The sequence below is a fragment of the Corythoichthys intestinalis genome, chromosome 12 (genome assembly GCF_030265065.1).
Source record: "Corythoichthys intestinalis isolate RoL2023-P3 chromosome 12, ASM3026506v1, whole genome shotgun sequence".
NCBI classification, from domain to species: domain Eukaryota; kingdom Metazoa; phylum Chordata; class Actinopteri; order Syngnathiformes; family Syngnathidae; genus Corythoichthys; species Corythoichthys intestinalis.
Genome location: NC_080406.1, coordinates 50,062,143 through 50,077,832, shown reverse-complemented (window position 1 = coordinate 50,077,832; position 15,690 = coordinate 50,062,143). Strand labels below are relative to the sequence as shown.

Genomic DNA, 15,690 nt, shown 5'->3' with positions numbered 1-15,690 from the left:
AGATTGCTAAACTGTGGGTACAGTTTACTAATCTGTGGGTACAGATTACTAAACTGTACCCACAGATTAGTAAACTGTGGGTACAGATTAGCTATGATTTTTTATTTTTTCTATCCTGGCACCCGGGGGGCTCCGTAGGAAACAGACGTCGCGCTTCCGCTTTTGTTTCAACTTAGACATCGAAAGAAGGTAAGTAATCATAATTACTCGAAATGTCTGTCATTTTTAGCTTAGAATCATCAATTGATGTCTAATATTTAGTTAAAAAAAAAAAAACGACAAAAAAATTATTCACTCGTATATTTTTACTTTTAAACAAATTACGTCACAATGGAAAAAATTAGTGTCTGTAAAAAAGTCACGGATATCTACCTCATAACTATCGCTTAACTGTATTTTTTTTTTTTTTTTGTTAATCGGATTTTCCCCGTTATTTTAGATTAGAAATAATCGAAAATTGAGGAAAAAAATAGTTTAAAAGGGCAAATATATGAAAATGAAAATCTCGACCACTCCACTCCGTGTTATATTATCATGTTTCACCCATAAAATCCCCCCAAAATCCGGCTGTGCTCATTCACAGCTGTAGCTTGTCACTCGGTGATACATGCAACTTGGAGATTTTGGATCAAAAACGGGTAAATACTAAGGGTGTAACGGTACATGTATTTGTATTGAACTGTTTCGGTACGTGGTACTCGGTTCGGAACGGAGGCGTACCGAAAAGAGTTTGTGACGTAATGTAACCCTTACTTTTCGAGGCTGTTAGTCGATCGGGTTACAGTTTCTTTGTGTAGATTATATTTACTCCGTGTTCTCTACTATAATGAGGACCAACATGGTAGGACAGTATAAAACCCAGAAACGTCAACGGCGCGACAACGTGGCCGCCACGAGAACGCAGTGAAACGCGGGCGTTAAAGTCAATCAGCCAATGCACACCAGTCGCAGTGCGGCCGTGTGTTAGACGCGTCCCAAATGCGGCTAAACGCGACGCACGCAAAAAGAATGGCAGAGTTTATTATTTGACGCGGGACGCGACCCTCCTGCGTCAATACTACTACCGGTAGCTAGGAACGGGCAGACTGGAAGTCACTCGTGTACAAATACGGTGGACCCGGTCGATTTTCAGACTAATATGCAATTGTAACCCACTTTTTGATTCCATCAGGTCTCTTGAGTGGTAGATCGGGGCACAGTTGACTTGTCTTTGTTGATTTACTGCCGTCTTCTCTGCTATAATAATAACCAACACGGCCCCGTGTTCAATACAAACCCCTCCTACCACAACAAAACAAGTAGGAACTAATATTCACATAGGAACTAAAGTTATACAACATAAAATATACAATATAAAGGAATACTACATCACATTTGTAAAACATAAACACATAACAAATAATAGCCCATTTAAATTAAATAAATTGAAATGAGCTAAAACACCTGTAATTAAATAATAATAGACAGATCCTGCTTACACAATTAAATTTATTAATTTCTGTGTGGCGCTTTAACTTGAAAAAATCCACCAATAAAGCTTTTGAAAACGGTTCATAGGAAAAAAAAAAAAAGATTCATTAAGGCATTTCATTTGTAAAATACATGTTAAAATCTTTGTCATTGGGATTGCTTTTCTCTTTAGCACAGGACTTCTTTTTTCTTCTTTCAGAAAGAAAGCTGACCAATACCCGGGTTCTGAAAGGCAAATTGTTGTACTTGGATTATCTTTAAATACCCGCTACTTTTTGAGCAGAATTCTAGCTTTGTATAGGCTAATGTTCCTATTGTTGAAAGCACAAAGGTGTGTAATAGACAACTAGCACATTTATATTTTGCATTTTGTTTTCTTACTGTACCAAAAATGAACCGAACCGTGACCTCAAAACCGAGGTACGTACCGAACCGAGATTTTTGTGTACAGTTACATCCCTAGTAAATACGCCATAATATCTAGTTAAAATCATGGCATCTTTAATTATGCTCTCACCTCCAATTAGGGTTTTGCTGTTTAAATGTTTTTTTAAATGCCTTCCTGTTCAAATTTTTTCTTCCCCCCAAAAATTGAGATTTTAACCTTTCTAATTATGTATCGCACGTGTATATCGGACAATTTTGAAATTTGGCGAAATTGGGGGTCTCAGAGCGGAACTTCACGTCGCCTGAGTGTTTTCCGCCGTATGTATTTGTAATTACATCTAGAGCTACAGTTTGTTGAGTTATGTGCGAGCGATTTGCTATGAGAATCGTAAATTCATTAGCATTCGTAGCATTTAAGCTAGCGGACTTTTGTTAGGAAAATTAGGCTAATTTAATCTACTACATTTATATATTGATGATAAGGCAAGATGGACGTTTGAACACCAATTGTTTTGTGTCAAGTGTTTTATTGCTAAAATGTGTGTCGTTTTGAACATAAGTGCTTTGAAAGTGAAGGACGTAAAAAGCTTCAAAAACCGCAATTACCTTGTTTATTGTCTGTCAAGCTCTTAATAAAGTAATGTAAAACAAGAAGATGCTCTAACCCAGTTAGGGTTTTGCTGTTTATTTTTTTTCAAAAGCCTTCCTGTTCAAATGTTTTCTTCCCCCAGAAAATTGATGTTTTTAGCTTTGAAATGATGTATCACACATGCATATGGGACAATTTTGAGCGTTGGCCAAATTGGGGGTCTCAAAGAGCGGAACTTCTAGTCACCTGAGTTATTTCGGCCATATATTATCGGTCTTGAGGTGCAGGAAGTTATCGATATCGGTTTAAAATGGATATCGTGCACCCCTACTAAATAGTATACTAACAACGAGTGTACTAATAATTATTATTCTGGTGTGCGGTTATCGTGGAGGACCGATTTAATTAACACCCTCCCCAAAAAAAGTTGTTTCCCGCAGTGCAAAACCAGCGTCCACGAAATACTACACATATATTAACAGGCATTTCCGTAGAAGTATAGCGAATATTTACCATGGGACTACTTAACACCCCACTACGCGCTTAGCTTTTAGCTCCATGTCAGCTACATGGATGGTTTTTTTTACGTGGCGGAAAAGGGCAATCACGTAATACGGAGCTTTTACTGTTATATATTATAACCGGAATATCAACCTTTAGCGTGCTTTATATGTGTAAACCCCCTCTGTTCCCCTCTCTATGTTCAAAGTCATATTTGGCAGTACGAATGGATAAAAGCCTAACTGCTGGGCCAGGTACTAGCTAACATTAGCAAAATAGCTAAATTATTTTATGCGGCTCGCCTACTGCTATTATGAAATGCAAACCGCCATGTTAATTTCCAAAAAATAATTATTACTAAGAAAATAAGTTGTTGCAAGTTTCGGAACCGTGTTAAAGGAATGGCGGTCCCGTCTCAAGGTTTTTTTTCTCCTCATCCAAGTGTTTTTTTTTTAAATAAAGTTTTCCCATGCCCACTACTGGTCTGAATAAGTTGTAGTAATTATTTTGTAGGTTCTGTTGACGGTGAAGTCCTTGGAATACCCCTGTAAGTAGGGGTTTCATAATAAATTTGCCTTGGGTTGAAAATACAACAGCGGAGGCGTATGTTAACATTATGCCAATACGGGATTCGTAATGACTGGGCGGTGAAAATAGCTCTGTGTTCCTGTTCTAAACTCGGGTAAATTCTGTACCAGTGATATAATCGAATCTAACTGTATGCTATGAACCGACACAGTGCAGTTATCTAAATCTTTCAGACAGTCATTCATGGAGGGCAGATGTCTTTATCCCTCCCCTTCGCGCTAGCATTACAGCTGTCGGGCCTCGTTTTGAGCGTTAGCTGTGTGCTTTTCCACAACCCTTGTCTACACGGCGACATATTTTTTTTCCACCCTCCCTCCATCGTATACATAATTTATTTTTCCACAATGCTGTTCTCCCTCATAAAGCATCTGCTGCCCAAGCAAATTTCGCGTTTCCTGCCTCGGGCCATTTCAGCGTACGAGCTAAGATTGTTTGATTGATAGGGACGGGAAAGAGGGATTTTGAGTGACAGCTTACCTGAGTGCCAATCTTCGTCACACTGACAAGCGGCTGCAGCAATCGGGACCCGCAGTTGTCGCGGTGCGTCATCGCGTATGGGCACGCAGGGACGTTTGGTACATTAATATTTATAAGGTGGGCGGTCAATGACGTTGTGCAGCGCTCTGCCTCTGCACTGTCTGTGTTAGCTGTCTCTTGATGGTTGTCATTGTTTTTCCTGTACATTTTTTCTTAAATAAGACATTCCCGTCGACGCTAATGAACAAATAATGTAAGCGGATTTTGTCAAAATTACTCATCTTGACCCTGGTTGCCTGCAGTCTAAACCACCCTAGTGTGTTAAATAGTAAAACGGGACAATGTCTGAATGTGAGAAAAACCACAACATGCAATCCTTTGTTTGAACCAGACAATTCAATGACACTCCATTGAGAATTACTTAAGATGGCTAATTTTCCCCAATTAGCTGTTAATTTACAAAATTAAAGTATTTGGAAAAATAACATTGAATCACAGCTTTTCAAACAATTACATATAAATCAACAAAAAAGTTTAAATGATACCTTTTATTTATATAGAGCTTTTATATATGTTTTTTAAGAGTAAAACCGTGATCAAGATAACACCAGCTGAACTCTACTAGTGTCTAGGTGAGGATCTTCCCGAGCTGGGCTGTGGGAGACGATACTTTGCCATCTCTACATCCATGTCTGCAAAGGTATAGGGGGTGTAGCTGTGGTGTTGGTAATTTCGGTATGTGCTGTTGTCAATGATCTCTTCCGGCTCAGCAGGTGCTTGTGCTGCATTTTCTGTGGGGGCAAAGCAAAGTGCATGAAAAGGAATTAAAGTATGTTTGCAAACTGTGTTCGGTGTTCTCAATATTACAGTCAAGAACGAAATTATTGGCACCCCTGGAAATTTTCCAGAAAATACAGCATTTCTAGCAGTAAGAATGTATTTATTTCTTGGATGTGCATTGGAAAAACACATAAAAAGTTGAGAAGAGCCAAAATGTACCCAATTTTACATAGAATGCAAAAAATGGGCTGGACAAAATTGTTGACACCCTCAATTCAATATTTGGATGCGCATTCTTTAGAAGAAATAAGAGAAAGCAATTCCTATAACCATCAACAAGTCTCGTGCACCTCTCAGATGGAATTTTGGACCACTTCTTTTGTGAACTGTTCCACGTCTCTCAGATTTGACGGGTTCCTTCTTGTAACAGGAATTTTGACATCTCTCCATTGCATTCAATATGATTTAGATTCAGACTCATCGATGGCCACCTCAGAATTCTCCAGCGCTTTGTCTACAACCATTTTTTGGTGCTATTTGAGTTATTTTTGGGGTCATTGTCCTGTTGGACATGATCTCTGACGAAGACCCAGTTTTCTGACACTACATCCTACATTGCAGCCCAAAATATTTTAATAGTCTGCATATTTCCTGACTCCTTGCACACTGTCAAGGCACCTAGTGCCAGAGGCAGAAAAATTACCCCAAAACATCATTGGACCTCCACCATGTTTGACTATAGGCTTTGTTCTTTTTGGTTTTGTCGGCCTCATTCTTTATTCTAGCACTGGGTGCCTTGACAATGTGCAAGGAGTCATGAAATATGGAGACTATTAAAACATTTTGGGCCCGTCATGGGTGTTCCAACAGGATATGACCCAAAACATACCTCAAATAGCACCAAGAAATGGTTGGAGACCAGTGCCCAATGCCAGAAAAAAGAATGAGGCCTACAAAGAAAAGAACACAGTGCCTATAGTCAAACATGGTGGAGGTCTCAATGATTTTGGGTTGTTTTGCTGCCTCTGGCACTGGGTGCCTTGACAGTGTGCAAGGAGTCATGAAATATGGAGACTATCAAAATTTTTTGGGTCGGAATTTAGGGTGTAGTGTCAGAAAACTGGGTCTGCGTCAGAGGTCATGGGTGTTCCAACAGGACAATGACGTAAAACATACCTTAAATAGCACCAAAAAATAACACAGACAAAGCACTTAAGAATTCTGAGGTGGCCATCAATGAGTCTGGATTTAAATCATATTGAACAATATGGAAATATCTCTACATTGCTGTTACAAGAAGGCACCCTTCAAATCTGAGACCTGGAACAAAATGCAAAAGAAGAGTGGTCCAAAATTCCATCTGAGAGGTGCACGAAACTTGTTGATGGTTATAGGAAGCGATTGCTTCCTGGGTAACACTTTATAATAACTATCAGTTTTACTAGTTAATAGATATTAGTAAACTGTTGATAAATGATTTATTGTTGATTTGTGAAGTTATTTGTCAACAGTTTGTTAAGCATTTACAGCAGACATGTCCAAAGTCCGACCCGGGGGCCAAATGCGGCCCGTGGACAAATTTCATAAGGCCCCCAGCCTCTGTCATAAAATCAATAACATCTGGCCCGCACACAGACTTAATAAATTGGTCCGCAATACTGCAACCAGCATATAATGTAACTTACACACGAAATGCTGCTCCTCATTTACCCACTAAAAGGCAGCAGCACTTTAACACTTTATTGCCAAATGTATCACATTTGATAAACCTAAAATTTCATGATTTTCAGACTAATTTAGAATTTTTACATTTCTTTTTGGAAAAAAAAATGATGGATGCAAGTCAACACATGCCTCTGCAGGTTCCATAAGAAAAAAACATGATTTAGCATGGATTATAGATATTAGAGCGCTGATTACACATATTCATTTTGACTTTTCTTTTCACAAATTTGAAAAAAAAAGGTTTTATTAGGACTTTATTTTTCAAATTTTGGGAGTCTCTGATAATTGCTTCATGTTGCAGGTATTTAAGGGCTAAGCAACATTACTCCGTGTGACCCTCTACTTCCAATTTTCTAAAATGGCGACAATCAACAAAAAAAAAAGTTGACTGTGACGGCCGACGCTTCAAGGATAGGTGGAAATTGGGACTATTTCTTCACTAAAATACACAACAACTGTGTCTTGCCTCATTTGCAAAGAGATAGTCGCTGTTTTTAAAGATTTAAATGTGAGGCGATATTAGCAAACAAGACGCGCTGACATGTACGACAAGATTACAGAGAAGATATGCAGCAAGAGATTGAGGCAACTTGAAGCTAGTTTAATTTCACAGCAGTAGTATTTCGCAAGAACCCTAGATTCGAAAGAGAACGCCGCAAAGGCTAGTTGCGAGATTGTTGAAATTATTCATTAAAAAAATAATAAAGCAAATGTGACAAATGGCTTGCTAAATTTCGCTTAAATATATTGTTCTACGTAACAGCCAAAATCGGCCCCCCACATTTTTACCACGCCAAATCTGGCCCCCTTTGCAAAAAGTTTGGACACCCCTGATTTACAGGGTGTTCTTAAACTGAAACACAGTTTGTGTAGAAACGTTTCAAGTTTTTATGTGTAACGTTTGGCATTTCTATCTTTTCAGGTTAAGAAATGCCGTTCACTTCAAAAGAAAAGGCATTTTGATAAGGCATTTTGCAGGCAGCGTTCATGTTGCACATTTATGAAAATCTGCCATAGAACCAACAAATATTTGTACTTGTCTTTGTATATTTAACCAATAAAACTTATGACCTTCAACATAAAGTGTATATAGTTTTATTAAGATCCATCAACTAGCATAGGCATTTAGAATGGGGTCAACCATATTGGAACACCCTGTAAATGCTTAACAAACTGTTAACAAATACTTCACAAATCAACAATAAATTATTTAGCAACAGTTTACAAATGATCTATTAACTAGTAAAACGGATAGTTATTATAAAGTGTTACCGCTTCCTGTTATTTCTTCTAAAGGATGCACAACCAAATATTGAATTGAGGGTGCCAACAATTTTGTCCAGCCCATTTTTGCATTCAGTGTAAAATTGTGTATATTTTGGCTTTTCTCTTCAGCTTTCTTTGTGTTTTTCCAATGCACATCCAAGAAATAAACGCATTCATCCTGAAAACATTTGTAATTGCATTGATTTCTGCTGTATTTTCTGGAAATATTCCAGGGGTGGCAATAATTTCCTCCATGACTGCGTATGTACAGTCGGGAGAACAAGTATTTGATACACTGCCAATGGGAAAACCCATTGGCAGTGTATCAAATACTTGTTCTCCCCACTGTGTATATGTATATATATATATATATATATATATATATATATATATATATATATATATATACATACACACATACACACAAGGGTTGGACAAAATAATGGAAACACCTAACATTTTGGCATCATAATCATTGAACATAATTGTTAAAGAATGGCATGAAGAACATTCTAATGAAGTTGAGCATCTCATATGGCCGGCACAATTCCCAGACATCAACATCATTGAGCATTTATAGTCAGTTTTAGAGAGTCAATTAAGACGTGGATTTCCACCACCATCGTCGCTACAAGAGTTCGAGCATATTCTAACTGAAGAATGGCTTAAAATTCCTTTGAAAACAATTCACAAGATATATGAATCAATACCTCGGAGAATTGAGGCTGTAATTGCCTCAAGGGCGAACCGACACCATATTAAAATAGTTTTTGTTCATTTTTAAGGTGTTTCCATTATTTTTTCCAACCCCTGTATATATATATATATATATATATATATATATATATATATGTGTGGGTGTGTGTTTGTGTGGGTGTGTACAGTTGTATCTCTACTTACAAACGTCTCTACATACAGAATTTTCAGGTTACGAACCAACTTCCAGAACCAATTAATTTCGTAAGCAGAGGTACCACTGTATATATATTACATAAAAAAACAGAACATGTAAATATTATATAAATAAGCCACCATTTTTTTTCTTTCAATTCGAACCCTGCGGCTTTTATAACGAAGCAGCTTATTTATGTTTTTTTTTGAGGGCCAAACGAGCTTCATGGTAACTTCACAAATATAATGCACTTGCACTCAGCAAAAAACACAGAAAGGATTCCCTCCGAAAAAAAGGGGGCTGAATACTTTTGCACTTTTTTTTGCAAATAAATAAAATCATGTATAATCGTCTTTCTATTCCACAATTGTATTCCACTTAGTGTTGGTCTTTCACATAAAATGTATGTATATTTGTGGTTGTAACGTGACAAAATATGGAAAGCGTCAAGGGGTATAAATGCTTCTGTGAGCAACAGAAAATACTTATGTTTTTAAGTGTATTTTTTTGGGGGGTTTGTTTGTTTGCAGGATGGCTCATGTGTTAGTTTGTATAAAGTGTGAATTGAATATGATCATCTTCAGGGACTAGAAGATCCCCAGAGACAAGTGGTTAGTGATTAAGTAGATTGAACACTGTATTGTGTACCCTCAAGTGAAGTATCTGTCTGTAGTTCTTCTCTCAAAGGGTCCGGCAGCTCACTAGTACTCTGCGAAGAGGTCAAGACCATGGGTGCAACATCAGTAGTTGCTCCAGAGGGGACAGCATCATCCACTGGCAATGCAGCAGCCTCGTCAGTTCCTTGAACGACAGATTCAGCTTCTACAAGCAGGGGTTCAGCATTTGCACCAACTTCAGCACACACGGCCTCGTTAGTCCCTTGAATGACAGATTCATCTTCTACAAGCAGGGTTTCAGTATTTGCACTAACTTCAGCACACACGGCCTCGTCAGTTCCTTGAACGACAGATTCATCTTCTGCAAGCAGGGGTGCAGTATCTGCACTAACTTCAGCACACACGGGCACTGTGGTTTCTAAAATGGCATCAGTTGAGTCTTGTTCTGGATTAGAAACCTTACTCACAGCTTCAAATGCAGTATTTTCACTACCACCAGGGACTGTGGGAGATGTTCCACTCTCACTTAATTCTGATACAGAATTAGCATGAGCTTGCAACTCTGTCTGTTTGATCTCTGATAACTCTTCCGACAAATCCTGGAATTGTGGACTAGATTCCATCTGGTCCGCAACAGCGCCAACATTTTTTACCTCCATGATATTTTCAGATGCTTTTTCATGTGCTGCCTCTTCTGGCAAGGTAGCAGAGGCAGAATTAGCTTCATGTTCTGGTATAAGCTCCTTATTAGCTTCATCTTCCTTCTCTTTAACCTGTACTTGTGTATTCTGTGGGAATTGTGGTACTTCTTGCACAGAGGCTGAAGTTGTTAGAGAGTCTGTCTCAGAGTCAGAATCAGAATCTGAGTCAGAATCAGAAGAGTCACTGACCAATGCGGAAAGATGTTCAGGACTTTTTTGGTCACCAGATTCACAATCGGGTGTCTCGGTTGTGGCTGTATTGCCCGGGGCTGTCGCTGAAATGAAAGATTCTTCTGCCGTGGTGGAACGTGTATCTGTCACAGTCAAAGTAGTGCCTGAGTGAGGGGTTTGACCTAAGGGAGGGTTCTGCTTAGTTTGTTCTATTTCTGTATTAGCAATGATAGGCAATGTATCCACTACTTTGCCTGCATGGGTATTGGACATTGCAGCTGCAATACCCAGAGATCCATGGTTGGAAACCCTCATAGGGAAGGACACTGATGTCTTGTATTTTAGAAGGGTTGCTCTCTCATCTGGATCATTTGCTGCTGAGCGAAATACAACAAAAGGTTACATATTTAAAAAAAAATAAATAAATAAAATGAAAAATAATAAAACAATTGAGGCATGTTATACAATGAAAACTGTTTGTGATTTTAATGTGTGATGAAAATTCACCGGGTGCCCTCTTAACAATGAAAACACGTTTGTTTACCTTGTTTTTATTCAGTGTGAAGTTAAAGATATACTACAGTATGAGAAGTAAAACACATTTTTTGAAAAAATAACGTGTGTGTTAATGAGCAAGTCACAAGGGTTATTGCATTTTTTTTTTACTATAACAGTGTGTCTCTTGCATAGCCTTTATTTGGGAAGAGCAAAGGAAGATGCAATTAGAACCCCCTTCCTCCTTCAAAAAAAAAAAAAAAACATAGGTGATCATTCAAATGAGGTCCTGGAATCATTCAATGGGATTTGGGAGAAAATATAGGAAGACCTGCAGAAAAGCCACACAATTCATAGGGAGAACATGCAAATTCCCCAAAGGAGGGCTGGCAAGGATTCATCTCAGAACTGTGAGGCGACGTTTAAGCACGTATGTATGCATAACGTATATGTATATTCATTCATTCATATCATTTTTGAAATCAGAATAATAATCCGATCCTTGACTCACAATCTGTAATTTGATGAGAATCTTGAGTTTTCTGATAAGTAATTAACAGCTTTGCCATAGAGCTCAAAGTTGAGGTCAGGTGCATTATTTTTCCACAGATCATGCAAGGTTGTTCAACGGCTTCAGTCAAACACAAAAATTAGCAAAATTAGCCAAAAAATTTTAATGGATCCCCCCCCCCCCACAGATCATGCGAGAATATACTACAGCTTCAGTTAAAACTAAAAATGGAAATTATCAAAATGTGCCACAAAAATTGAAATATTTAACATTCCTACATACGCTTTTCAGCAGTCTTTGAAACCTCTCCACTGTTAGTGGTGCACAAAGCAGAAATGCGAGTCCTCAGGGTGCCCCAGGTTCCCAACTGGTAACACTACAAAAAAAAAAGCACAATATTGGTAAGAGCCAAACACAGCATGTAACTACAAACACAATACATCCAGTAAAAGACATTAGTTTACATTTACATTTGGGCTGCAACTAACACTTTTTTTCATGACCGATTAATCGGACAATTAAATGGATACATGTCACTTTTTTCAATGACAGTACCTTCACAATTTACCTTGAAGTGATTTTAGGCATGTTGGAAGTAAAAATGAAGAAAAAATGGCTGACTATTTCCTTCAATTCCTTGGCAATTTATTAATCAATTTAAACGATTAGTTGTTGCAGCCTTATTAAGAAGCTAGTTTGGACAGTAAGATGTCCAAAAATTGGCAAAAATGTGAATTACTGTTTTTTTCAAAGTAAAAGCAGATTTTTGGTCACATCCTACTTTGACTTAACTAAAATATAATGAAGAAATCTAATATTTACAACGGAGAAGTTATATGTATGTCATAATTTCAAGAATTTAGGCTAGTTTAAGGTGAAGAAGTTCTTAAACGATTAATTGGTGATCAAAATAGTTGTCGATTATTTGCTAATCGATTAGTTGTTGAATAAACGATTAATTGTTGCACCTCTAGTTGACAGTTTGTATGGTATTCTGAGGTCTATAGCTTCCTCCTTTCTAAAACAATGTAACATGAACGTCATGCACTTGACATCTGACCTGACAACTTGACCTTTGACATCATTTAGGCACAGTTCTTGTACCAGAAAATATGGCAAGGCATGGCATTATATGTAATCATCAGAGCAACTTCAAATTTCACATATACATAAAGATATAAAGAACAACCTATCAGGAAAAGATCAAATCTGCACATTTTTTTAATCATCATGTCATTACTTTGAAAAGTCCCCATTGTTGAAATTATTGAGTAACCTGAAATAACTACAGTTGCTCTGAAACTAGCAGTGGTTGTTCACGCATAGATAGAACCCTATTACAACAAAGCAGTGTTGCTTTCTCAACAATGATGATAACGAAAATATTTTGTTGACGAACAATCTTTTCACGATGATGACGAGCTAAAGACGTGGCTTCGGACACTAGAACATAACGAGAAAAAGGCCAGTTTTTGTCTGATGAGGTGACGAGACGAAAATGCGACATGGTTTCTGTCATTCACAATGCGTGACATTTTCATATCGTACGTGGAGTACATCAGCTTGCATCGTAGCAGTGACTGGGATGTGTCACTCATGTGAGATGTGCTGCCCCTCTCCCTCACTCGCTTCGCCGGAGTTTAGGATGTGTCGAAAGCTAGGCTGTGCTCCATCTTTCTTGTTTGGAAACACTGTAAAAATTGTTTTCTTATCTTGGCAAGAGAAAATATGCAATGCTGTTTTATCCTTTAAATGTCTATGCTGAGTGATCAGATGCTACATGTAACTCCTAGCCCTAGCGTAGCATTCGTGTTAGCATTTGCTACGGAATGGCCAGTCTAAAGCAAAGCAACTTTGCTTTTCTGGTCAGTAAGTCTAGAAGAGAGCCAGTTGGCAAAACGACATTTAGCCAATAGCCCAGTTCAGCTGTTTTGTTTGGTAAATGAGCAATTACTGGGAAATACTGATTGCTTTCAACTTTTGGCTAGACTAACAATTAGGGTAGGGCATCGGGCATTGATGGGACCCGGTTCTAACACTCCGATGGTCCCGGAACCGTTCAAATTTTTAAATTTCGATTCCATGTTTCGATGCACTGACCGCCGAGCGGAAAAAAATTGCTGCCGAACACCACGAAGAAGAAGCCACAAGAAGCGCGTGTTTGTGCACTGTAACTTGATTACAACTATGGAAGCGGTGCGGCGGTGCTCAAATGTTTGGCTCAACTTTACAAAAAAAAAAAAAAAAGACCAGCTCAGTGCTACATTTGCAACACAACTACTGTATATCACGCAAAGGTGGCTGCATGACCAGTATGATTAAACACCTCAGGCTTCAAGTGCCGAGTAGCATAGCTGAGTGCCGCGCTGGTCCTTTCACCAGTCAAAAAGGTAAGTAAAACAATAGTTACGCCTGTCTTCTGCGGTTCCCGCGATCCGACCCTGGATTAAGTAAGTAGGGAGGGAGGGAGGGAGGGATGGATGGATGGATGGATGGATGGTTGGAAAATAGTAAGAGAATAAATCACATTTTTACGTCGGGCTATGGTCGATATCACATGTATATCAAACTAGATGCGAAATGACAGTCGGCAACGTTGGTACGTGTACAGAGGACTAGATGCGAAATTACAGACTCGCTGGCATTAGTAAACAGCCGCCATCTTAAAGCAGTAGACGCCTCTGTTAAAATCAACAGTATTAGAAGATCTACAAATTATAATCAATAGAATAATTTATACTAATGCTTCGTCGTAGGCTCGTAGCTCCCAGCTAAGATACATATATGGCAAAAGAATACTTGTAAATGTTTTCTCCGTGAGCTTTTGAAAAATAAACATCTTTGTGAACGTGCACGCCTGTGGTAAGAACTTCATCACATTCAAGTTCAAAGACTGATATTTACTGTATATATAAGTTAAAAATAGCCCTGTGAGAAGTTCATATAATTCGTAAATTTCATATTGTCTTAATAATGAATAATAAAAATAATAATCTTAAATTCAGATAATTTAAAAAAAATCATGCAGAAGATATTAATATAAATTTAATATATTTTTAAGCTTTATATGTTTTGACCCTGCCTCTTTTTTGTGTATTTTTTTTACCCTGCCTCTTAACGGAATCTGAATCGAGAATCGTTCAGAACCAGAATCGAAACATGGAATTGGAACCGGAATCGTTCAATTTCAAACGATGCCCAACCCTACTACCGTAATAATAGCAAAAAAATCCCAGGGTGTCCCCTGCCTACTGCCCGTAGTTAGCTGGGATAGGCTCCAGCACCTCCGCAACCCTCGTGAGGAAAAGCAGCATGGAAAATGAATGAATGAATGAATAAAAAAGCCATTGCTTTAAGTAGGCAGGTATGTTGTCTTCCGGGCTGAAGTGCATCATTGCCTGTCGCCTTGTAAAACTGCACTGCCCTCTAGCGCCTGGCATTATTACTACATCGTTTTCATGCGAAATTGCGACATCGTTCGGATGGAGACTGAACCAAGACGGAACCATGTAAATGCAACATGAAATTTGCCGTATTCTTGGAGCGTCACCATGTGAAAGGCCCCTTTTTCCCTGCACTTGTAAATTTAACAAAAAAAAAGCTATGTAACATTCAGAACCAATTCTAAATTCTTATCTTCCTGAAACACAGCAAACAAAATAGGTTCTTCTGTCAGGGGGAAGTCATTTTTATTGTAACAAACTCCTTAAATTACTCCAGAAGGACTGAACCAACTTGCAATGAATAAAAAGACATGGTTCAGGTTTACAACATCCACATCACAGGACACATATCTCAGTCGTTTAATATAGACGGCCGCAGGTGTGCAACGCAAAATTAGTTTACATTGTTCATTACGGACCTAACTCCTACTTATATATTAATAATTGTAAAACTTAGTTTTTTGCAGCGATGACAATTTAACTTATCCCTCGAAAAATTGCATTCAATGGTTTACCTATATACATACATACATCATGTGTTAATAAATGCTGTGTCTGTAATTAATGATTCTAGCTACAATTCTTATCTGTAGTACAAATCATATTGGACTCAGACTGGATGCAAACATTTATTAAGTCGTAAGCAATGGCAATCATTCCACACGACACGTAAAGTTCTTTCGAAAGTGGAGCGGTCATTACCTTTAACTTCCATAGTTGCCTTGAGAATAACATTGAGGTCGACATTTTGTCTCTTCTTCTTTTTTCTCCTTCTTCTTCGCTTGCTTCTTCTTCTTTGCCTTCATCATCATAGATATCCCACATACAAGACTAGATGTCTAGTGAGCTTTGTAAGCCAATGGGAAGGGCGTTGTCACTTGTCGGCCATTTTGCGTCGGAGCCAGTGGCGGGTAGAGTTGCCAAAAATTCCACTTATGTAATAGTAGCGTGACTTCTAAATAATATTACTCAAGTAAAAGTAAAACTAGTCATCCAAAAATTTACAAAGTACAATTTAAAAAGTTATTCATTGAAAAGAATACTCAAGTAATGAGTAACATTGTGAGTAACTGCTTA

At 38.1% G+C, this 15,690-nt stretch overlaps 2 protein-coding genes across 6 annotated transcripts in view; both read right to left on the bottom strand.

Annotated features, from left to right (window-relative positions):
• LOC130926987 (homeobox protein PKNOX1-like) overlaps nt 1–4,149 on the bottom strand; it is a 33,206-nt gene extending 29,057 nt beyond the window's left edge. For all 4 annotated transcript variants that reach the window (XM_057852390.1, XM_057852391.1, XM_057852389.1 and 1 more), the window contains exon 1: nt 4,013–4,149. The gene's annotated coding sequence lies outside the window, so the exon portion shown is untranslated. The remainder of the gene's footprint in view (nt 1–4,012) is intronic.
• Nucleotides 4,150–4,484: 335 nt separating this feature from the next.
• On the bottom strand, nt 4,485–15,443 carry ndufv3 (NADH:ubiquinone oxidoreductase subunit V3). Of its 2 annotated transcripts, none has more exons than XM_057852385.1 (4): nt 15,316–15,443; nt 11,453–11,546; nt 9,324–10,541; nt 4,485–4,803 (listed from the first exon to the last, which is right to left on the bottom strand). In XM_057852385.1, the coding sequence occupies exons 1-4, from the start codon at nt 15,436–15,438 to the stop codon at nt 4,634–4,636; spliced, it is 1,605 nt and encodes a 534-aa protein (XP_057708368.1). In that variant the 5' UTR covers nt 15,439–15,443; the 3' UTR covers nt 4,485–4,633. The 2 variants fall into 2 exon arrangements, with proteins under 2 accessions (XP_057708368.1, XP_057708369.1); XM_057852386.1 differs by having other exon boundaries at nt 9,324–10,538.
• Nucleotides 15,444–15,690: the final 247 nt, after the last annotated feature.